Below are 23,980 nucleotides of genomic sequence, written 5' to 3' on the forward strand. Positions count from 1 at the left end.
TTGAAAAAGCACAAATTCAAAACCAATTTGATCAGAGCGCTATCTAGTGGTTCCTCTATGCACAACGAGAACGGTACCAGTAAGTTGATTGGCATTTTCAATTACGTGTATTTCCTGTAGTCAAAGATAATGTACAAGACTTATCTATGAACCGTTAGTATCAGAACCAACCAGCGTGTACATGTACTAGTGGAACCTCATTACAGTGAACTTCAAAGGACCACAAAATATGTTCGTTACAACCGATAGTTCGCTATATTCAGTATGAAATTAAATTTAATTGAAAAATTAAATTTTTTACTCAGGACAAAATTCTATATTTGTTTTATCGATGAATTGTTTCCGAGTTCGTTGTAACAAGGTTCTGCTGTGTAGTGCACTTGTATGAAGATATCTGAAGGATTTACATCTAAACAGTGTTTCTGGAAGTTCCTATCCTAGAGGGGAAAAATGTCATAGCAAGCCCTGCATTCATTGGCCAATAGGAAACCTGGGAAACTTCTAAGCATTCTTCCAACTGTTCATCCTCTAAAAGCGAGATACATGCCTCCAACACGAACTAAAGAAACTAAATATATTTTATTTTATTGAAATTTGCTGTTTGTTTATTATTTTTTCCATGAAGCTGGATACAAGAGGTGATTTTTTTCACACGTACTACACAAAAAAAAAAAACGCACTTACACAGACACGAATCACGAACAATATCTATTAAATAATGTTCAAAGATATAAACTCTTTATACAGCCACAAATATTTCATGTTAAAAAATACTACCGAGGTTGCAGACATTGCCCTAAAATAATGTACAATTATAGCCAGAATTCAGAGAGTTTCCAGTGCTCTGTCCCTGAAAATGAAATAGGAACCAACTGCCGGAGTAACTATGAGGATGAATTGGCTCGACTTAAAAATTTCAACCAATTTTAATTTAAATTTTTACGACCTAGTTACCAATTTCGACTCTCTACTTCAAATTTTGACCGGACATTAACTCGTGGATCTTGGACCTTGCGTCGTAAAACCGTGATATCTTCGTTTTATTCGTTAAAAAAAAAAAAACCTGTTTTACGCAAACCGTAGTGTTAAATACCAAAACCGACGTTATAATCGACGTACAAAAATGAAAGAAGTCTTTCCCGTGAAATAATTTGCCTGGGTCCTGCAGGAGCCGACACACGCTGGAGAGACTGACCGATCATTTTCTGTGGCAGTTTATGCCGAGTATACGAGACATAAGCCGCGATCACGCGGAGACCATTTGGTCCGGGTCAAACTGGCGCCCAGATCAGGTCCCGAGTCAAATTTGGCCCTAGAAAGCGCTGTCCACACGTAAATCACTTGCTTATAACCAAAACGATGCTGTGGCAAGTGAGGTTAATCCCTTCCAGAACCAGTTAGCATTCGCAACCAATAATTTGTCCAGTGCTGAAATTTGGCACCAGTCTCAACAGACACGAAACCATTGGGTACCTGTATGAACAAATGGCCCGGACGAAAAAGACCTGAACATAAACCGAGTTCGAATATGTCGCGAAACCGGGCTACATCATCGTACCTTTCTCAGTTATACTAGGAGAAAGATATTATACGGCATTCGATAAACTGACATGCCCGATGATACATATATATTTATGATAGATCTATAGAGATGATAAATGTACAATTAAATTAATGATAATACTAATAATAAGTTAAATATGTTATAATATAATAATAATATACATCTTTTGTTGCCAGCCGCAATTACGTTTTAAAATACGCGTCCACAAATTTCATGAATTGTGTAATGACAGTTCGATCAACCCCCCCTCCTCTCACATATACGCAATACCATGTTCGGCATATTTCTTCGCGATAAACAGCTGTCGCATCTGCGTCGCCGCTGCTGTGAAACTAATAACCGCTTTTTACCAGCAACACGCAATTCTACGTACGTACGTGCATACGTGTATGCATAATATTTTCAAACGCGTCGACAAAAAAAGAGAAAAAAAACCGGCCGACAATATGCGACCGGCTTTATAGCGATACGAGACCGATTTCCGAATACCTGGCATCACGCGGGTTCAAACATTCGTTGAAAGTTCGTACGGAAGTTAAATCACTGTTGGTTATGGACTAATTTTCGACTCGTAATCTCGACTCGAAATTCATAACCACCGACAACGTAGAAAACAGCACCGCGAATGTATGAATTCGTTTCAATACCGTGCTGACTGTAATTTTTTTCAATTTTTGATGTTTAAAAAAAAAAACACTATGATTGAATTTTCGCCTAATCAGGATGATTTTAAAACACGGGCTTAAATAAAAACCTTCCGCGATTCGATTTGCGACGTTCGGAGTTCAAAAACGATAAATAACGACGCGGATAATAATTCTATCATGATCGGTTAAGAATTCACGGCGAACCTCCGACTCGTCCCCCTAATTTACTCATCTGACATCAAAGAAACACGAAATATAAAGACAGTAGAAATCTGCCAGTGATTTACCCGATTTTCGGCATGAATAAATACATGATTTACGTCGATCGAATAGAAATGTGTACGCGGCTTCTCGACGACGATCTCAGATGTCGCGACGAGAGCGGGAAATAAATCGTAATTATTAAACCATTTCCGGATGATACGGAAAAGGTGATTTTATTTATTTCAGTAATACTCACGCGCGCGGAAACCCTGCCGAGTCGGAACGAACGCGACACATGACTCGAGAACCTTACCGAGCTCGGGAAGCCTTGAATACTACTAACAAAAAAAAAAACATTAGCAATTTCAGAAAGCGATCGTGTCAGAAGCTTCGAACACCCCCAACCCCCGAGTAAAAATCATCATTAAGATAGCTGCGCGTACTTAGTCCAGCGTTCGATATTCTGAGCACTAAAAAGGCACCAAATAGTCGACGATCCGTTTTACGTTCATTTAAAATCAAGTATATCAAATCATCATCCAAAACCAGACCTCATCATTTATTGCATCGGAAAAATCATTTCGATTAAAACATTTCATCGACGAAGAAGAGAATTATATAATAAGCGTGTATAAAGAACTGTACAGGGCATTTAGAATGCCGATAGAACGAAAGATGAGAGAGAAATTATTACCTAAAATATTCGATTAAAATGAAGCAAACAATAAATAATTAATAATAATAATAATAATCTTAATCATCAATAGATTAAACGTTTCAATATCATATATATATATATACTTATATATATATAAATTTATAATTCATGCACACTAATGCTACCCTAAAAATATCCTACAACACGTATCTATCGTGCAGCTTTAAATTAATCGATTTTCATCATCAGGGAGGCGGCGTGCGCAGACCTGTCCCCGCGACGAATATACCTAAACGTAATCAAATCAAACGCCAATTAAGTGACTAGTCATGACACCATTATTTTACATTTACCAACATGCTTGCTATCAATCAAATTCCATCGGTTCCTACAGACGAGAGATTAAACTTTTAAATCCACCGCATTTTCTCGATCAGATGATTAAATATCTACGTCACATACGAGAGTTTGATTGAAACTGGCCTCGATGCATTTTTTTACCTGATAATTATTTCTCTTCTTTCCTGAACGGTTCAGCGCCACGTCACTGACACCGCACACGACCGACAACCTTTTTTCAACCGCGCTGGAATCGGCGGCGCTTCCGAGATTTATAATTATATCCGACCCCTGATTTCGAGTTTTCAGAAATTGCTGCTATGGACCGAGTTCCGCTGGTTGCGAACTAAAATCAGTCCGTTTTCAAAAATTAAGACTCAGAACCGTAGAGCCGGGTCGCGGGATAGTTACGCACATAGATTGCTATACAACATAATATTTGCGACAATCGATGGACATTTTTCGTATGGACAACATACAGCAGTTTGATAAACAATAATATTATCATAATTTCAATATCGCGATTCATTCAGGTCTGAACATAATTACGGGCCATATTCGCAATTCTGCCGAGTTGGACATCGTACCCAGCGGAAAATCAGTAACCAAGAGAACAGAAGAATAAACCACTGACAGATTTTAAGACAGTTCGATACCGATGAAACCGTTTAAGCAATTTTAATCTTAATTCAACTTCAGAAGCGAACTCCATCACCACGTTATAGACACCTTATATTTCGCGCTTTTGCAGTGTTAATAGGCTGTCAGGATCTGCATCATGTTGTCAACATTAGCATAAAGAGTCATTAACCTTACTGTTTACTCAACACCTAATTGACGATAACGCTACTGTATTAATCAGGATTACCACCACACCTAGCTGACAAAATCATAATTTTGAAGTCGCTTTTTTTTCTAAATTACACACCTAAATAGGCCTCTGACGCGCTTCATAAATAACCCAGATTTAAGGAAAAAGTGCTAAAGATTTTAAAAATAACCTGGTCATTGGCATACATTTCATTTTGCTCTAGGGTCAATTCATCAATTCATAAGTTCCTGTTTGTCGAAGTTAGCCTGAAATTGACAACTTTGCTGCGTCGACTTTTTTCCATCGAAGCAAGAATCCGCCTTTTTACCGTACCCGCTATTATCGAAACCCGTAAACTTACGTAAAACATACGGCGCTTGGAGGTTTCCATGGCGATCGATGTCTTATCGAATAACAGCTCATACATACATATATCAAAGAGCGCTGAAAAGTAAACAATTCCAGACCAGACGAGAGATTACTTGATTGTAGCAGTTTTTACCGAAAAATGATAGCAATTTGACATGAAAAATTGAGTTAAATTGGAAATGAGCTAGAAATAATTCCGATTTCGAGAATATTTAGATATTTTTAGAAGTTGAGGTCTAGACCAGTTTTCAACTACTCGCACATAGCGGCCGTAGTCGGGTCTGCAATTGCTGCAATCAGCGCCCCCTATAATTGAACGAATCAGAACTCGATTCCCGGCGGCGCCTACGGCGGTAGTCGTAGTTTTCAATCGCTAATAACGCGTGCGACGATTTATCCATCCGTCCGTCCGTCCGTGCGTCCGTTCGGATACGACTGCGGCAACAAACGATGACAATGACGATGATCATAATGATGAGGACGACGACGACGATGATGATATAATGAAGACATGGCGGTTGCTATGGTGATGAAAAATTCTGACTAGAAGAATCGTTCGGTAAAAACACGCGCGGCGCGGTGCTTTTTACGATTAAAACAATCATCGCTTCTCCGGGTACATGTTGTTGTTATTGTTGTGATTTTGATAAAGTAGGTAGCTCTTTAGCGCGTTCGGCAGCGGCAGTTTTTGTATGTCGTGCAGCCGGTGTTTACCGATAGTCTGACGTATAGTGCGGCGACACAGATCCATCAATGGCAACGGTTCAGCTGCAAAAAAAAAACCGAAAACATTAAACATTAATACGTATCGATTCGTCATTGAAACTGTCGACCTTTGAAAAGAAGTATGTAACCTGTCTACAGTAAGTGGTTATAGGGACCTGTGTGCTAGACACTTATCCGCCCTCTCTCTATATATACACAGGAGCAAATTGACGTCCCAGTGGCGTTGGAACCGCAGCGACTGCAGCGGCAAAATCGGCGGCAATGATATACTGAATGGCATTTTTTTTCTTTCAAAAATGTTTTCGACGAAATTGAAATAAATTCGCCGTAGCAACGTATCAAAAATTTCAGAACCTGTCAGAAATCGGCAATGTGCTGCGGCAATCAAAAAATACTTCCGACTGCCCTGCGTACCCGGCCCGATGACTTTCATTCCGGGGAGAATGTCCCTTTTACGGGGAAAGAGATGGTTGATTGAGATATTGGCTAGGGGGTAGTACAGTAGAGTCAATGGTCACATCCATTGTAGATATTGACTTATTGACGCATCGTTGACAGCAGAACCCGAGAATGAATTACAACTAAGAGGTACCATCTATCTATTCAGTTTAGTCGTGGGCCAATACGGTTAGTCTTGGTAAACCAAGATCCGACCGACGTAAAGCCTAAACAAACAAACTAACACGGAACTTTATTGTTCCTCACTGTTTTTTTTTGTCTAAGATCTTTCAATCTACATTTTTTAGGAAAATGAGCTAGAAATTTATTTTTTTTCACAGTTCCCACAATCAGGCCTGTATGAATTGAAAATTCCCAAATGGAAATGGGGCCTCTTCGTGAAAGTGAACCAATGTCATACTATCAATCATTCTTCATGTCTACATTTTAATAGTGATTGGTTGAGAAAGGCGGGTTTCTGGAAAAATTACTGAAAAAAGTTGTCCTCGGGCAAGCAATTGACATCCAAGAACTACCGGGTAAGCTAATTGAATTATAAAATGAATTTCCCAAATATTTCCCAGGATCGAAAGGAAAATCCGTCAAATTCGAAAATATTTCTTCAGAAATTTTCCAGTATATTCCCGTAACTGAGGGAACCGCATTTTTTTCAAAAAATAATGAATATTAGCGAGTTGAAATACTTACGATCTAGACCACCGATGTATCGCATCGTGATTTCGCAGTGTCCCCAGACGGCACTGACGATCGGATATAGTTTTTTGCCCTTCAGGCCGCGAAACGCGACGCCGAGGTACTGTCCGTCGACGATAAAACTGAGCGTGCCCTCGTCCATGTCGAGCACGACGTAAAACGAGTCGGGCACGACGAAGTTTTCGTCGTTGTTTAAAATGCTAGGATACGTAATACCCGGGTTGTTTTTGCAGTCGTGGTAGAGTTTGTTGCGGCCGAGGTCCCAGCCCCACGACTCGTTGTTGCTGCCGACGAGCGACTGGTACCCGACGCAGTGCAGCGGCGCGTCGGCCGTCGCGACGCCGACGACCGCGTGCGTGCCGCGTTGGCGCGTACTCCAGTAAATCTCCCAAACGTGTAGTCCTTTCGTGTATCCCTGGCGCCCGCGTATACAGTCCGTGCTCTGCGCGACCGGGTGTCGATGGAAGGTCATTTTATCGTCTTCTTTCACGAATATATTCAGCGAGCGGTCGTCAGCGTTCCACGCCTGTTCGACCTGGATCTCTTTCGGCGCCGTCGGCATGTCGAGCAGCATGTCGAGCCGCGCCGGCTTCTGGAAATCCGGGTGATAGACGTGATCGCGATTCATTGGCTTGTTCGACGGTTCTCGAGATACTGTTTTTATGCCACCCGAGACTTTCTGACCCATGTTCATTTGCGTGGGAGTCGGTAGCAAGCCCTCCAGGGTTGGTGCTGTTGCCGGGGGGGGGTTTAGATTCGCGTCAACGTTTTAACTCGGCACGATATTTCGCTACAAAAAATATATAAAAACGCGAATATTCCGTTTGAACGCGATATCTTCCGAGACGTCGTACTATCTAACTAATCCCGAATGATGATGATTATCCTCTCGGCAACGACTCTTTATTTAAAATCCGATTGATCGCTTTTTAAAAAAAATATCACTTTCTCTGTATAAAATCTGTAAAGAAAATAATAGCGAAATGTTAACATATTTTCGGGGGGGATTCATTTAATATCATCAACTTCGTCGATAGCGTATGTTTCGAAATTTTTAGTTTTTGTTTTCGAAACCGGTAAATTTCACCCAAAAGCAATTCTAAACAATCAGAAGCTACCGATATATGGAAATTCAAAATAAACACGCGAGAATCGATAAATCATCACAACCCGTGCACTGCGACTGCGTCTGTACACGGTAAATATTGTGCAATATTGTTTTTCGCGAAAACCAAACCTGCGTTTAGTTTTACCTTGAACTCATTGATATGCATGAAAAACCGACGACCGGCCTAGCTTTGTAATAACGATGTGCGACCCCGTGATTTACCTGCCATGGTGAACATTCATAAAAGTCGATTCATAAAATTTGTGTATGCATGCGTTAATCGACGCAAGGGAGGAGGGGTAATTAGCATATCCGCGGATTAATAATATCTAGTACATATTCAGCAAAATAAACATCTAGTGCACATCATTATGAGCTGTTCTTTACAAGCAGAATCAAGGGTGTGATTAAGGGAAGGGTGCTTCCCCAAAATAGGCCATGATTAAAAATTCAAAACCCCGACAGAAAGCTCGTTGGAAAACATTAACTTGTCATCAGCTTGTCAGTTTAATAGATCTTAGGAAGAGAGTTCAAATATCCGAATAACCATAGAAGCGATAACATTAAAAACCTCATTTTGTCAGTTTAATAGATCGAAGTGGCTTCCAGTACGAACACAAATCAGTTCAAACTATCTCTACGTCGATATGTGACGACAACGAACTTTATTTTCCCCGTAAGATAGGCCTAAACTATCGAATTTCCAGGAAACGCGATAAGGATCGCAGACAAAAAACCGTGTTAAAAAGTGTTACGCGTATAAGCCCCGACCGAATTTGACAGAGTCACTAAATAAAACTCATCACGATTAGATATTTATAATACAATAATCATAATCATTTCACTCGCATTCTCAGAGTATCAGTCAACAAAAGTTTAGGGGGAGAGGGGGCAAAAGAATGTACTTTCATCATCATCATCATCATCATCATCATCCGGCTCCCAAGTTCGTAAACGTGTCGATCTATTGTCCACCGCAAATGCCTACGAACTCTCTTAAGTATGTAAACGTACTAGAAAAGCCAAATAAACTTCACAATAAATATACAAGGTAGGAAAGGTCAACGCAATCCGAGATATCATTGTACCCCACCTGATCCGACTCTACCCACCTTCGTAAATGAAAACTATGAAAACTAATAACTACAATTCATCGATTAATTTCGACTAAACCGGCAACCTTTCAAATACCGGTGCTGTGCGGCGAATTAATCACTCTAACTATGATAATGTTTGTTCGCGCAACACCCAGATTTGTTTACTTACTGACATGTATATACAATTACGACACGCAAGTCTTGGCCTTCGCACACGAAAAACCTTCAATTATAAACACAAGACTTTCAGTCACCCTAACTACTAACTATAGTCTATATTGACAGCTTTCTCCATGTGTTCCAATAGGCACAGGTATCTAGGCGCTCCCTTCGAAATCAGCCTATGCTCATAATGCTCAAGATTAAAGGATTAATCAGATAACAGTTACAATGACCACTAACTACTCAACAGTTACAAACTAACTAAGCTTTTAATCAGCCTAGATTCATTGTCCCTTAGTTATCAGAACTCACAATCAGAAAACAAAGAGATCGCCACCACGAGATTAAAATCTAACATTTTCATTGTTTAAACTTTGAGGTTGTTTGATTTAGAGTTTGAGACTTTCACTTTCACTGCTCTAACGGCTGGCTTATGTCGACAAGCAACGCGACGCCTACCGACTCCTACCGACGCAACTGACAGCGACCGCGATCGCAGCCCAGCTTATGTCGACTGCGCTCTAATTCCCAGCAACTGAGGCCGACTAGCGGGATATGAGATCCTCCCAGTTGCTTCCCTGCTTATGTCGGTTGCCATTACTAGCAACTGCCACGGCTCAAATGGTCACATGATAAGCATTTTGAGAATAAATTTGAATTATTAGGAAATATATTTCTATTAGAAAAGCTATTTCTTTAAGACTTTGATCTTTCTGATTCTGTTTTGAATACAACGTGCTAGCGACATCTATAAAGATGGCCGCTCACACCATAATTTTACCAATTTCGTAAAAATACAATCCATAATTCGACCGCCGATCACATAACTATATCCGCACTTTGATTTTTGTACTTTCATTTTTAACATAAAAATCACCCCCTGTTGTTTCGCTCCCGGCAGGTGCGCACTGGGTTTGTAAGGGACACCGAATCAAACGCAACCAATAAAATAAATATCAGGGTCAATCCCTATTGTAGATGAAAAATACAATCTGTTAACACAGCGAAATGGTATAAGATGGATAATGTTTGCGCTATCTAACAATCTCAACAAATTTCTCCGACTTTACAGGTAAGTGGCCACGCGGAATAATGCTCAAATTATTGTTTCCCCCACCCTGCTCCCCCTAAATAGGTCACTCAGGCCTACCCCTTTCGGTAAACAGCGTACCGGTACACACTATATCTATCAATCAATCAGCTTTTGTTGAAGTCAATTCGAATGAAAACAGCTGTTTCGTGTATCTCGAAATCATCGAGCATGAATCATTACGCTGAAGCCAGCTTCCTATTCTACCCCACACATGCGCGTCGTTGGTGCACGTAACACACAAAGACCTTTCTAACGATATCCAACACTGCAGTTCCCCCTCCATCACAAAGAGACTTTCACCACCGCTAGGTTAGCAAAAATTATCATTTCTATCTAGATAGGTTAGAAATATTCGAAAAGAGGAAACGAGTGCGAACCTGTCCTGTTTTTGATGTATAGCTGTTATTCGCGCTACCTAGGACACAATAACGAAATAATAAAGCCGAAATGAAACCCTGAGCATATTGTACGCAAATGGAAAATAGGTTAGAATTTGAATTAAAAGTTCAAGTTTGCGTAGTAACTAACACCGATAGCTGGGCGACTGTACGACGAGCAGGGTCAATCCGTAGACTATTATACAGTGTGTACTAGTTATTACAAAGCCCTTTGTTAGAAGCACGGCAGTCCATCCACTCTACACGGAACAGACCCAATTCTTTCCTTCACGATCCAGCGTGCTATGAGTATGCGCGATGACTCAGAAATATATTCGCGGAATTAATATCGCGGCTTTTTAAAGAATGACAACCTATAAAGCCTACCTAAGAATAAAGCCTAACTATTACCAACGCATACATATTAGTTTTCCCGAGCACTTTCATTAGCCTCAGTCTTGATTGATTGATTACATAATCAATAATTTCTTACTACAATAAACGAAACCAATTATAAATTGGAGCTAATATATCAAACGAGTAACACCCTGTTTCGGTCACGGCAAGTTTGGCGGGTTCGTAAGGAACACCAAATACTCAAACGAAATCTACCAATCGAATAGGCCTAAATCAAACGGAGACAATTCCTATTTTAAGGTAGATTTCAAAACAAAGACATATTTCAATCTTTTCATTAAGCACTTTCATTAACTCACCTAGGCCTACTAATAGATTAGTCCTATCAAACCTTAACCCTTCATTCGAGTTCTCTAGCTTTCAACCTTACAATTACCCTATTAATATTATATACTCACTACTTAAATAATACTGAATCATTAGGAACCCTAATTAAAAACGGTAAACGTCTATTTGACGAAAAACAAATATAAACTTAGGATTTTGATCTACCCAAATATGTTGTGTATCATAAACAGACGTCATGTACAATTTCTGAAGAACGTTGTATTAATTTACGACCGAAATATTGTGCGTCAGGAAGGACAGTAGATAGAGAGTAGAGACAGCTGATCGAAAATCCAAGAGAAAATCGGAAAATTACCGTCTTTAAAAGCGTCTAGAATCGCGATTCCTCACCGGATCGAGACGATCGAAACGTTCATAAGCTCCCGACGTCGTCTTCTAGAAGATGGTCAGTCGAAACTCTCATAATGACCGGTCCAAATTGCCTAAACGGAGCTGAAACTGTCGGTTCTATCCTCGGCGAGTAGTCCTCCACTCTCTCTAGACAAAACCAAAATGGCGACTTCTAACGCCAGCTTCGATGACGAACAACGCGCAAACTGATGATGTCACTGCCGCGAAAATCCACGTGGCTCGAATGTTTACTAACATTAAAATGCCGGTAACAGAGGTGCCGTCACAAAGCGCCCATATCTTATCAATCGGCAATTCAGTGAAACAAACGACAAAGGACACGCATCCAGGATGCCCACTAAACGACTAACAAACCACAAAACCTATTCGATATTAACTGGACAAGAATGCAGACGTGATTTATTATAACTCTTTGTCTTTGAATTGAAAGTGGTGAGCATTCAATATATATTGATTGTGCTCACCGATCCCTCATTATTAATTTGTACTTATTAGAAAATAAGCGTCCAATGTTTAATTAGCCCAATCAACTAGCGCATTTCCTTAATAAACACATGACAGGCCTCTGGTGATGAGAACTCAAGAAATCTTCTAAATGTTTTCGTCAACAATACAAAAAGAACTAAGAATGGTAGTTATTAAACACAGTTATTAAACAAAGTTGGTCTAAAAAAAATTTACGTTGGATAGACGAACATGAAACCCCTTAAAATTTTGAAAGGGATTTTCTTGATGTCTGGAGTTGTTTTAAATTGCATGTGTGCGCGGTGAAGAATTGGCGTTGGACAATGTTTTTACAAAACTGTGAAACTGCAAATTAATTGCGCGTGCACACGCCCCAATTTACCTGCAATCGGGTAACGGGGTATTTAGTGAATTGCCCCACAGCTGTGAGATGTGACATCTGTCACTAGCATGTGCCCTGAACAGACACTAGATCACGTGCTAACACTTATAAACCCCTCAAACAATGGCTTTATGCCACGTGCTTCAATAATTAATTATCCTCTGTGAGCCACGGGCTGGGAACGCGTCGTCTTTGTCCAAAAAGTTGCATCTTTGTCCACCAGTGGATGGCCGTTACAGAATGTCCTTTGTTCGAATCCGCAGAGCTCTCGATTGTCGATGAATCGTACCGCTGTGTGATAACTATTTGGCACACCTCAAACAGGTAATATGCTTGTTCCTCAGGAAAGGCAGTGGTGGCGTGCAGTGGGTGTTCGTGGCGATCCGGACACCCCCTAAAATTGTGAGGTCCCTTTTAAGAATTCTATCCCCAAAAATTCAAGACAGATTTGTTTCGAAGGAAAAGTTAAGCTCGAACTGAAAAAAAATATATCAACACGGCAATGATGAAAGCAACGGGATCGCGGCGAAGCTTGGGTAAAGGCCCTTAATTGTGGACACTCCTTTTTCGTTGACCCTGAATTCTATGACCCCGAAGGTGGATCATTCCCTCCCTCTCGCTGGAAGCCCGGGTTTTAGAGTAAAGAAGCAATGCGAGAAAAATATATTCAACATTAAATTCAACTTTCGCAAAAAAAGAACAAAAAGATAATTTTACCTATTCGGTGCGAGATTCAAATTTTATTCAGAACAAAATATGACTGATATAAATATAAACATCTCAATAATTAATATCGATGTATTTTCCGAATGAAAAAATATATTTTCTGGAGTAAGTGTATTCATGGATATTGATAGATTTTGTTTGTTCGCTGCTGGTGTATGAGCGTCAGATGTCAGCGGCTGATTACTCAAAAGTTGGTTCGTTCTTTTGTCTAATTAATTCTTGAAAAAAAAATGGTAAGCATGCTATTTCAATTGTCACTATGATATTAAAAGGCCCGTACCCAAGGAACGCACCGCGAACGCATCTCACCACAAGAGTTCCACTTTTTTTCTGTTTGACCAACGAACATTTTTGTTGTATGAAATATTCACTAACGATGGCTGGAGATGCGCTTAAAACGCTTGAAATTTTCTTGTGAATGGACCCAAACCCGTCGCAATCGTCGGCTCCACCGTCAAATAAGTTTCACCTCATCTAAATTCGCACCCGCCCAAAAGGGGCCGCATTTATCATATCCACTGATGGTTATAACTCTAACCAACATTTGAGCAACTGCAACGCCTGATGTAGATGAGGCGAAAGCTCTTGATCTCAAATACATGAGAGAACAGCAATCAACAATAATAGTGACGAACGAAATGGACACAACGTCGATTACTATTTCACATTTTCTATAAACTTATAAAAATAAAAGCGGCTTCTGGTGAGAGGTATATAGTAAGAAATATTAAAGTTGTTTGCTGCCAGATATACAGAAACGAAAGTCTTTCTTTTGTTTATTACTTTCTAAGTGGTTTCCAGTTTTTCCAGACAGTCGTACAGCGAACCCAGTAACGCCTTCATCCGTGGATCGCAGTTCGGCATAAAAAACCGATTATCGCTGGTAACAAACGCAAACGTCAAGTCGTTATTCGGATCTCTATTCACCTCTTGACCGCCGTATCCAGGATGTCCATACATCAGCTCTCCCTGAACAGAAATCGATATAAAATCATAACGCGGTAAAACTATACGCAATGAATCGCGAGGGACGAATAGAATGTAAGTCCCACAATCACGAGATAGAAAAAGTTTTTTAAAAATCGAAACTATTAAAATCTATCAAAAACCCGAATTTTCGGTTTTACACGTTACTCCTTGAAAATGGTTTTTAGTGTAAAACCGAAAATTCGGGTTTTTTTCAATAAATTTTAATAGTACCGATTTAAAAAAAAAACTTTTTCGTTCTCATGATTGTGGGTGGAATTTATATTCTAATATAAAATGTTATGCTATCTGGGGCCGCGGGTGTTCGAATACCAACACTTTATGAATATAAATAGTCTAATATGTATCTATATACATATAGATGTCGCCAGGGGCGTAGCTGATAGAACTTGCGTCTTCTTGGCCAACTTATATTCATTAATGTATTTATCTTTTATTTATTCTAATTATTCTTTATATCGTTTTTGGAACGTTATCAATTCAAATCTATAAACTTGCTGGACGAGTTTATGAGTCTGACCCTTTTTTTCTAAATATGATACTGAAATAGTACAGTGAAAAATATGTCATTTTCGTGCCTACATCTTTTAAAATCCCGACCACGCCGCTGGGTACCTGTGAACTTTAAAAATTCGGGGATTGATTTTTTCCATATACGGGAAGGAACTATATGTCAGAGTGGGATTTTCACCTTCGGATTGAGACGCTGCATCATTCCAGCAGCCATGGCAGTTTCCATTCCGACAACGTGGTCGTAAACTGCCTGTCTCGGTCGTGTGAACTCGTCCAGTACGTCATCGGTGACCAGTCGTTGGCTGGTGACTAGATTCATCACAGTCGCTAACGAACGAGCGTTTCCAAATCCCATTAACGACGTCAACGGAATTTTTAACAGATCTTGATTGTTCAGCGCTCCAGGTTCCTGATACGACAGATGAGAAATTTGAAATTACAATATTCCTGGACCCAGTATATCCAGTTCCACAGTTCTGAGTTAAAATTTAACTTTGAGTAAACTCATCGATAATGAACTGATTTTAACTGAAGAGTTAACTCTAACTCACAACTGTGGAACTGGATCCTGCTCCACAGTTGTGAGTTCAGATTTGACTCAGAGTTAACTCATTTAAAATGAACTAATTTTAACTCAGAGTTAACTCTAACTCATCATGACTGTAGAACTGGATCCAAGTGTATACACAAATCGTATCCCGTCCAAATTTGAATCAGGCTTATATCAACTGTAAATACGTACATTGACATCTTTAATCGAACCTCGAGTTGCCTTGTGTATCAGTGACCCGGGGTTCAGGAAAAATCCAATCATTTTCATATTGCCCGAAGAAATCAGATCATGCATAGCGAATAACGGATGGTGGTTCCAAAAGTTTACTTTTCGCTGAAATTCAGACGCCGGCAATCCAATCCAGAAATCTACATCTATAAAGTTTGATTTCTTTCAATACTACAATCCATTTGAGGCAAATTTATCACATCAAATTAAACGTGATTTTAAGTAAAATCGTATTTATCCTGGAATAATCAAATTTGATTTGGTCTTATTTGATTTATCAAATCATCAAATCACCTCGAGATGTGATTTGATACGATTTGAAGATGGAAGACTCTCAAATTTTTTTTTCTCGAAAAACTGATATGAAAATGGTCAAAACTTGATGGTCAAAACTTAAAGAGAAACTGAAACTCGCTCAGGAAATAGTATATCAAAAAGCGGGGCACGGCAGTATTCTCTTGTCAGCCGTTTTGAAAAAGTCGTCAAATTCATCCTGTTGTGCAAATCTTATTTGATTAGATAACAACACGTGACTAGCAAATTATAATTCGGAAAATCAAATCTGATTTGACAAGATAAATTCGCCTTTGATATCCACGAATAACTATTTCAAGTTGTTGATTTCTGCAAAGCGCGGGCAGATCCAGGATTCGAGTTAGACAGTATTGGAAGGAAATCTTAGGGCACATCCATATCCAAGACAAAGTGAGCCGAAATCTTTGAAAATTTAGTACAATTTTATGGTTTTTACAGGGCTTCTAGAGACTAAAGAGTAATCAGTGATAATAAAACAAACAGAGACAAGATTTCAAGAGACGCAGTAAAAATTGAAACTGCAAAAAGTTCCTCGTTCATTCTTGTTATACCTTGAACAATTTATGTGCCGCTTACCATGAGGTATAGCTACTTCGTCCCGGAAGAATGTTCCGATATCTCGATGCTGTTTGTCAACCATTTTCACGAGAGTTCCGACGTACATTCCGTACGTGACGGCGTGGTATCCCTGTTTAGTTCCTGCAATATTCACAACGACTAAAACTCATGCGATCATGTACTTCAATTTAAACAAAAAAATATGTAAACTCGAACGCCGATCACATAACTATTTCTGTACTTCGATTTCCGATTTCAAAATCAAACCCCCTGTTTCGCTTCCGGCAGATGTGGTGGGTCTGTAAGGGACACTCAATCAGAAAATCAAACACAATTTACCAACCAAATAAGTAACAGGGACAATCCCTATTTTAAGATAAAAATAAACTCATGCGATATCAACTTACTGAATATATAGGAAACGTCTCTCAAGACTGTACACCTTACTACGGTAAGGCTGAGACTTGGTCAATTTTAAAACTTCTCTTAATGTCTGGGAACTTTTAAAATAGTTAAGTAGTGAGCATCCCACAATAACAACGACAGTGGCCGAAAATGTCACTGGAGCCGGTAGTCTAATAAACGTTTCGACATCGTGATAGTCCTACGAGCAATATGTGATGATTGCTCGTATAAGGATATAGTCCCCGGGGTGGGGGGGGGCGTATCCAATTTGACTATATTTACTGCTGAATTATATGCCACGAAGAAGCAAGCATTGCACATGTAAAGCTCATTAAAAGGGGCCTGGGGTCTTCCTTAGGAAAAGTTTGGCGAATAACTAGTTCTCCTTGTATGGGCATTCAGATTATGTACTTCTAATAAATATGTTAGTCACATATTTTTCTGACTATGTTCCGGAATACAGTGGAATATAGCTTAGATCCGTCCCCTGTATCACTCTACATCATCGTCACAACACGGATATAGTGTTTTTTATCAATCGTGATTTCAAATATTTTTTTTCAAATGGCTTACATAGAGCAGTTTTTACCTGGTGGCCACAAAGGGCTTCCAATTTATCAACTGATATAGTGTTTTTTTTATCAATCGTGATTTCAAATAGTCTTTTTCAAATGGTTTACATGTTACAGTTTTTACCTGGTGGCCACAAAGGCTTCTGTCTTTCCAACAGTTTATTTACCGCCTCTGGATCTTGCACGAACTTCTCAAGAGTAATGGTCTCGTCTAAAGTGGCTAAACCCGCCTTTCATTTCAGAGAAAAAAAACAATACATCTCGAACGAATTATTCGTGATACAAAAAGTTTCATTTTAGTTCTATGTACGGAATGTTATTTGAGTAACGCCTTTATTTTACCTTATGTTCAAGTAACATCCGAACTGTTATATCTTCTTTTCCGTTTGTTCCAAATTCTGGCCAGTAGGTGGCTACCTTTTCGTCATAAGCCATTTCACCCCTAATGACGAGTCCACGAAAAGATCGAGTTAGACTTTTGTTTTCTAATTAGTTCTTAAAACTAGATATCAGGCCCGTGCTGAGCTTTTTATGAGAGGCGATTCTATTTCGAGAAAAATGGCGCTTTTTCATCGTAAAAGGGGCAGTTTCTTATTGAAAAGGGCAGCTATCTTAAGAAGTGCCCGGGTATCTGAATAAATCATTTGAGAATTATTTTTCATTTTCATAAAAACTTTATCCAAATTTCGAAAAATCTTGACCCAAATTTTTTCAAACCGACTTTTCGAAGGGCACTGGAAATTTTAGGGGGTTCGTTCGCTACCTCCGACCCCCGCCCCTAGGCACGGGCCTGGATATTCGCAGGGTTTAAACGACTGATTTTGCAAGTTACCTGCTCACAAGAATTCCGATGCATATTGCCGCAACTGCCTTCGTCGTAGATTGAGTGATCGCGATCGAATTTCGTCTCCATTTAGTTCCATGCTGGACATCGGCGTAGCCTCCCCACAAGTCAACCACTAATTCATCGCGATGATAAACCGCAAAAGATCCGCCTGACATGCGGCCATCTTGTATCATTGATCTGCGTTTTGAGAAGGGTCGGATTTAAAAGATTATCCAAAAAAGTGCGATAGGGTTTTTTTAAACAATTATATTGACATTTTCAGGTAACAGGTGTTGGAAGTAAGATATCAGGTTGGCCAAAAATGTTAGCTCAATTTATAGTGAGAAATACGCCTCTGACTGAACGTGCTTCATTTAATGATCGCGGAAACCCAACCTATAATGGGCACCCGGGGACGAGGACAGACAGAAATCGGTATGTCTCGGAGCTTCCATTCGACACGGACTTGGCCGACATGGATCTTTTATCCACTTTGCAATCATGATTATGCCCACGAATTGACTAATACATTTATACTATGACTATGATTCCCAATTGTGTACTTCGATTTAAACAAAAAACTTTTGTAAACTCGACCGCCGATCACACAACTATATCTGTGCTTCGATTTCCGATTTCACCATAGTAGAGGTTACATACCAGCATATTTTTGATCAATAATTCATCAAAAATCATAAACCATGATAGAAATACTAGGACACCAACAAAAAGAAACTATTTGAAATAACAGTTGAATTGATTGAAATGCGGGGATGTTTGCATTTCAAGAATAACAACAATAATTGGAGTATTCTAATTGATTATCTATATTGACCTTCTAAGCATATGCAGCATTCATAGCGAATGAAAAAAATGTGGATTTTTTTCCGGTTCGTAATATATTGAACATATTGAAAATAGATCTGACCGCGTTTTTTGTGTATTAGGACTTCAAATAGCCTATGTCAGGTCTATACTACACCACTATAACCAATGTAGTTTGGAGTAAGATATCACGAATCTAATCATTGTTAAGGTTCAATCGTTTCGAAATAAACCACAAAAATTCTAGGACCTACCGATCAACTCTTGTTCGCTTCTGATAGGCCTATTTAAAATTTTCAAATGCCTATTTGATTCATCAGAGTTGCTTTTACTACTTACAACCATAATACCCAAATAGACGCACTATTATCATAATACTTATATTGTACTTAATCACCTGAATACTTGAATTACATTCTCGAAACCAGGATTAACAGAGCCATCGAGGTGTAAAGGCACAGACGGTTGTCTTCTCCAGCACAGAAAACGTGTCATCGTTGATGTGAATTTCAAAAACATTTCCAACAATTCAAATTTAACTGCCAAATATGTTTTGACTGATTGAAGTTAAATAAAGGAATATCCTGTTGGTTGAAAATGCCTTACAAATTGAAAAATCAATTAATTGTACCAGCAGATAGTGAGCATGTGATCAGATATGGTATTAAAGGTCAGGGTCAGAAGGATTATCCGCGTGAACAAATAATAATAAGAGATCGACATTTATTTTCAAATCATATTCACATTTAAAGAGCACATTAATAAAATATACATGTATCTATGCGTACATAATTGCAAAATATACATTTCAAGAATAAAACATGAAAATCTTAACAAAATTATTACAAAATATACACTAATGACAGCAGAATCACGAATTTTAGCTTTCCATAGGGAAATATATGATTCGAATAAGAATCATTTGATGGCATTCATTTTTTCTAGACTGTCATAAACACCGTCGATAAGACTTCTCGCTCTCGGATCCTCGCCTAACGAATACAACCTGACGTCGTTTGTCGTGAACGCAAATGCCAATTCGTTTTCAACATCGGCAAACACGTAATGTCCTCCGAAACCGAGGTGTCCGAAAATGCGTCCGCCCTACGAGAAATATAATGAACGAGATATTTTGAGGGAACTTTCATATTTTTTTTTAACAGAGGCAAAAATCTAGAAAGAGACCGCGGCAGTTTCTCTTACTTTTGGAAATTTCATCTGCATAAATCCCAGACCGAAGGCTAAATCTATTTGCAAAGTTTCATCCAGAACTATCAGGTTTTCTTGTAATATTTCTGATACAAGGCTTTCACTAAGCATTCGCTTGTCATCCAGTCGACCTTTCGTCGTAAGCACGCTTATCATTTTAGCAAGTGATTTAGCAGTTCCAGCACCGGAACCACTCGACCAGGGTATAATGTTATTTTCGAATTTATCTTGATCCTGAAAAAGCAAAGATCGTAGAATGATAAATCGAAATAGAAGATTTCTGCCGCCCTCGCATATACGGCGGTATATCAGGGGTTGACTGTACCTGGTATCAGTACCTCCTGGCGAGAAAACTCCATGGCGCTGTCAATATTTTGACAAAGATGAAACTTTCCTCATAAGTCTGAGTTATTTTGCCTTTCTCATTTGAAACAATATATAAACAAAGCGAGGGAATGTAATTCTTTTTATTTTGACTTGCAACGATAAGATATTTGTGCAACTTAGGCGATTATCAGATTTAGAAAATCTGAAAGGATCTTTTGATGGGTAAATGGACCGGAAAACTTCAGACCTATCCATATCCATGAATGTAAGAAATCCCTACATGTGGAATGGCATATTTTCTGTAGGCTACACTTACTTTTACAAAATCTTTGATGATATCTACTGATTTTCTACCGAATGATGGTTCACCGGTGTAAAGTGAGTGAAGAACTTCTTTCCAAGGCGTTTCCATCAGCATCTCGAGGAACGTCCAATCATGCCAGACGGGGATCGAAGTTCGTTTATAGTCTTGTTCAGTTAATCCAATCATAAGATCGAGGCCTTCAAAAAATAGAGATTACCAAAATTTATCAAAAGTTATAAGGTACTAGGCATTCGGCTCTGATATAGTGGAACCTCAGGCAGATCAGTCATTTCTGGCTATAAGGAATTTTCAAGGAGAAAATTTCAAATTTCGTGGAAGTGTCTGCATCACTTTCATATCCCAATAACAATAGACTCCTCCTAAATCAGTATTGTTTTTCTCGGTAAATCTATCGTAGTTTACTGTACAACTACGAAGATTTCCAATTGCCTATATCTCAAAATTGAGGGAGTTTTAAAGGAATTTCGCTCAAATTAAAATGATTTTCGGCAACTGTAAAAGAATTTTCTGTTTAGGCGTTTTTAAAGAATCAAGGAGTTGTAGGGACCCTGATAGTCAAATTGAAATCTTTCCATGAAATTGGTATAATTTGATTAACTGGTAATTCCGAATCTTATCTAACACACTTTGAATTTCTAGTCCCTTCTCAAGTTCATTTATTGGAGGTTTAACTACTGTATACGTGTTTTTTCATTTTTGCCTGTGAAAAATCTTTTTCCATATAAATATAATATTGTAAATTTAAACCTAGACACTTTTCATGCAGCCTTGATACCGATGAACGAATTTTCTTAAATATCGCGAAATTTATAAATCACGGACTTGTAAATATCACGTAAAGAAAATGGTTTATATAAGATATTTTATACATTCTTTCTAGCTTTCCTTTATTGTTTTATTGTTCACCCTTTTTTTTGGGTTTTTTTTGTCTTTTTTTTTTTCATTTACAGTTGTGTACTCTTGATTCATCATGAATAAATGAATTTGAATTTTAGATTTGCTTACCAAACGGCTTAGCGAGTTCTTGATCGATAATAGTTTGTATGTCTCTATGCTTTGGGTCGATACGTCTTATAATTTCATCCATGTATAAACCATGAGTTAAAGTTTGATAACCTTGCTTCAAACCTGAAATACGTTTAAAAATCAAAATAAGATCTCGATTGTACCGTAGAAATTCTACCTGAAATCGCATCTACCTGGGGTCCACTGCGGTTTTTGTCTTGCTAGAATCTTCCTTTTCTTATCGGCAGGCTCGATCAAATCCGAAAATTGAATTTGTTCATCTAAAAGCACTAATCCTGTCTAGAGTATGACGAGAAATCATGAAGAAAATATTAGAATAGCCAGTCAAGACAAGGGAGTACAGACGATGAGCTTAAAACCTGCTACAGTGGAACCTCATTACAGAGAATTTCGCAGGACCAGAAAATATGTCCGTTATAACCGATAATTTGTTATATCCACTCTTTTTATAGGCTACTGTGCTGCCGTCCCCTTCGACTTTACTATTTTGTTATTTTATCTTATCCACATCGTTTGTACTTTATTGACTTCGACTCGAATGTTTTTTATCGTAAATTTTAGAGTTCAATAAAGTTCTATTCTATTCTATTCTATCCAGTATGAAATTGATTAATTAGTCTTATTTCTTGGTACAAAATTCTATATTTGTTATATCCGAATCGTTGTATCCGAGTTCTTTATAACGACGTTACACCGCATTTTCAAATTTTAGACGTGTTAAAAACGAAAATTATCCATCAAAACTTTTAATCAAGATAGACCATCGTCGGGTTATTGGACTATATATTCACCTTGTGGGCTAACAATGTGCGTATTGTGATTTCATCTTTACCATTTTCGGCGAATTCGGGCCAGTATTTCGAGATTTTATTGTCGTAACTTGCATGCCCCCTGAATCAAAGAAATAAATACAGTAGTAGAATTCGCAAGATTTTGGACCGAAAAAAAATCTGCTTAATGAAAATTCTGGATTAAACATCATGTATGGACTGTAAATGATATTCAAATCAAAATTTGGATTTCACCATTCCGAATAAAGACGGTTTCACTTTAGGGGTGGATCAAGTTGTAAGGCTTGGTTTTTAGATATCTTTTAAGAAACTCATCTGAAAATTTCTGAGAGGATGAGTGTCAAATTTACAGGTTTTTACGATCTTAGTCTTGATAAAAAAGGGCCACCTCAATGAGAAGGCAGGGGTCCGGACCCCAGAGACCACATTCTAAATCCGCCCCTGAGTAAATAAAGATACGGTCCTTCCTACCTTTTGAGTCGCATTCGAACACTTTCAGAACTTACCTATCAACAAGTATAGCCAAACATAGAGCTGCCATTGCTTTAGACACCGAATGAACACAAGTTATAGTGTCCGGTTTCCATTTCAGTTTCCGATCTAGATTGGCATATCCGCCGTGCAAATCCACAACCAGTTTACCTTTATGATAAACTACAAATGCACCTCCTTTCAAAAACCCGCTTTCAATATGTTGCCTGAAATCACCGCAAATAATTCACCTGAACACGCTTTTGTAACATCATTAATTCTGTGAGGAAAAAATAAAAGGGAAGGAACACTACCTGAATATTTGGACAACATTTTTGAATGGTCGTAGTGCATTTCCTTCTAGATGCAGCGGCAATGAGAGCCGAGGTGGCTTTGAAAATAAGTAAGCAAGTAAAGCGATACATGCAGCGATCAATGATAGCCAAATTGCCCGAGCCATTTAGCAACTTGGCAATGAGAAAATCTGACTTGGGGGTCAACTCAACTACTACACTACACTAGACTAGCAGTGACTGGTGAGCCGTATTATTGTACAGCAGTGAGTAGTATTGTATTACTAATTAGCCGTGCTGTATTTGCGAGATGTTATCCTTCCTTTTACGCTTAAATGGTTATTTGTCAGTGAACTTATTTCAAATAGAATCAATGCACCATTATCGGCAATAATTTTAAAACTGCTCCGATCGAATAGTGCCGACGATAAATACGAAATAATTCCAAATTTGATAAAAAAATGTGTAGAATTCTGTCAGAGAGCTCGACGACCTTGTATTCCGGTTACGGAGATTGGTCATTTTCGGTTTGATGTCGGTGGTATCCGCTTAGGCAGTGGTGGCAGCACAATACGGTATATCGAGATCAGCAAACTGCCGGCGGGCGACATCTCGATGCAAATCATAATGAATATTGCAAACCTTAAGATTCATCCATGTGCCGATCGTGGCTTGTAAAGATAAGCACGAAGAATTCCACATCGTATTCGAAGGCCGAAAATTCTATGACTTTTAAAGTGAAATTTAGATAAGAGACCAG

At 38.7% G+C, this 23,980-nt stretch overlaps 3 protein-coding genes across 4 annotated transcripts; all 3 read right to left on the reverse strand.

Moving 5' to 3' along the window:
- Positions 1-601: 601 nt before the first annotated feature.
- LOC141908200 (protein gustavus-like) lies at positions 602-11,548 on the reverse strand. 2 transcript variants are annotated; one of them, XM_074798113.1, is made up of 3 exons: positions 11,403-11,548; positions 6,465-7,431; positions 602-5,360 (listed from the first exon to the last, which is right to left on the reverse strand). In XM_074798113.1, the coding sequence occupies exons 2-3, from the start codon at positions 7,162-7,164 to the stop codon at positions 5,194-5,196; spliced, it is 867 nt and encodes a 288-aa protein (XP_074654214.1). In that variant the 5' UTR covers positions 7,165-7,431; positions 11,403-11,548; the 3' UTR covers positions 602-5,193. The 2 variants fall into 2 exon arrangements, with proteins under 2 accessions (XP_074654214.1, XP_074654213.1); XM_074798112.1 differs by having other exon boundaries at positions 11,368-11,548.
- Positions 11,549-13,000: 1,452 nt separating this feature from the next.
- LOC141908664 (beta-lactamase domain-containing protein 2-like) lies at positions 13,001-19,435 on the reverse strand. Its single transcript, XM_074798793.1, has 8 exons — positions 19,176-19,435; positions 17,960-18,151; positions 17,470-17,569; positions 17,252-17,357; positions 16,169-16,291; positions 15,239-15,423; positions 14,675-14,905; positions 13,001-13,965 (listed from the first exon to the last, which is right to left on the reverse strand). Exons 1-8 carry the CDS (start codon positions 19,295-19,297, stop codon positions 13,783-13,785), a joined length of 1,242 nt encoding a protein of 413 aa, XP_074654894.1. The 5' UTR covers positions 19,298-19,435; the 3' UTR covers positions 13,001-13,782.
- Positions 19,436-19,485: 50 nt separating this feature from the next.
- Positions 19,486-23,755, reverse strand: LOC141908665 (beta-lactamase domain-containing protein 2-like). Its single transcript, XM_074798794.1, has 8 exons — positions 23,242-23,755; positions 22,963-23,154; positions 22,457-22,556; positions 21,839-21,944; positions 21,645-21,767; positions 20,631-20,815; positions 19,982-20,221; positions 19,486-19,882 (listed from the first exon to the last, which is right to left on the reverse strand). Exons 1-8 carry the CDS (start codon positions 23,385-23,387, stop codon positions 19,697-19,699), a joined length of 1,278 nt encoding a protein of 425 aa, XP_074654895.1. The 5' UTR covers positions 23,388-23,755; the 3' UTR covers positions 19,486-19,696.
- Between the last annotated feature and the right edge of the window lie 225 nt (positions 23,756-23,980).

This window comes from Tubulanus polymorphus, chromosome 7 (genome assembly GCF_964204645.1).
Source record: "Tubulanus polymorphus chromosome 7, tnTubPoly1.2, whole genome shotgun sequence".
NCBI lineage: Eukaryota > Metazoa > Nemertea > Palaeonemertea > Tubulaniformes > Tubulanidae > Tubulanus > Tubulanus polymorphus.

Excerpts from the sequence above, each read along its gene's own strand:
- LOC141908200 (XM_074798113.1), bottom strand. The coding sequence starts at position 7,164 with ATGAACATGGGTCAGAAAGTCTCGGGTGGCATAAAAACAGTATCTCGA. Across the intron at positions 5,361-6,464 it reads ATACATCGGTGGTCTAGATC|CTGAACCGTTGCCATTGATG; the intron begins GTAAGTATTTCA and ends TTTTTTTTGCAG.
- LOC141908664 (XM_074798793.1), bottom strand. The coding sequence starts at position 19,297 with ATGTTTTTGAAATTCACATCAACGATGACACGTTTTCTGTGCTGGAGA. Across the intron at positions 16,292-17,251 it reads GAAGCCTTTGTGGCCACCAG|GAACTAAACAGGGATACCAC; the intron begins GTAAAAACTGTA and ends TGAATATTGCAG. Across the intron at positions 13,966-14,674 it reads TGCAGCGTCTCAATCCGAAG|GGAGAGCTGATGTATGGACA; the intron begins GTGAAAATCCCA and ends ATTTCTGTTCAG.
- LOC141908665 (XM_074798794.1), bottom strand. The coding sequence starts at position 23,387 with ATGGCTCGGGCAATTTGGCTATCATTGATCGCTGCATGTATCGCTTTA. Across the intron at positions 21,945-22,456 it reads GCACATTGTTAGCCCACAAG|ACAGGATTAGTGCTTTTAGA; the intron begins GTGAATATATAG and ends GTCATACTCTAG. Across the intron at positions 21,768-21,838 it reads AAAACCGCAGTGGACCCCAG|GTTTGAAGCAAGGTTATCAA; the intron begins GTAGATGCGATT and ends AACGTATTTCAG.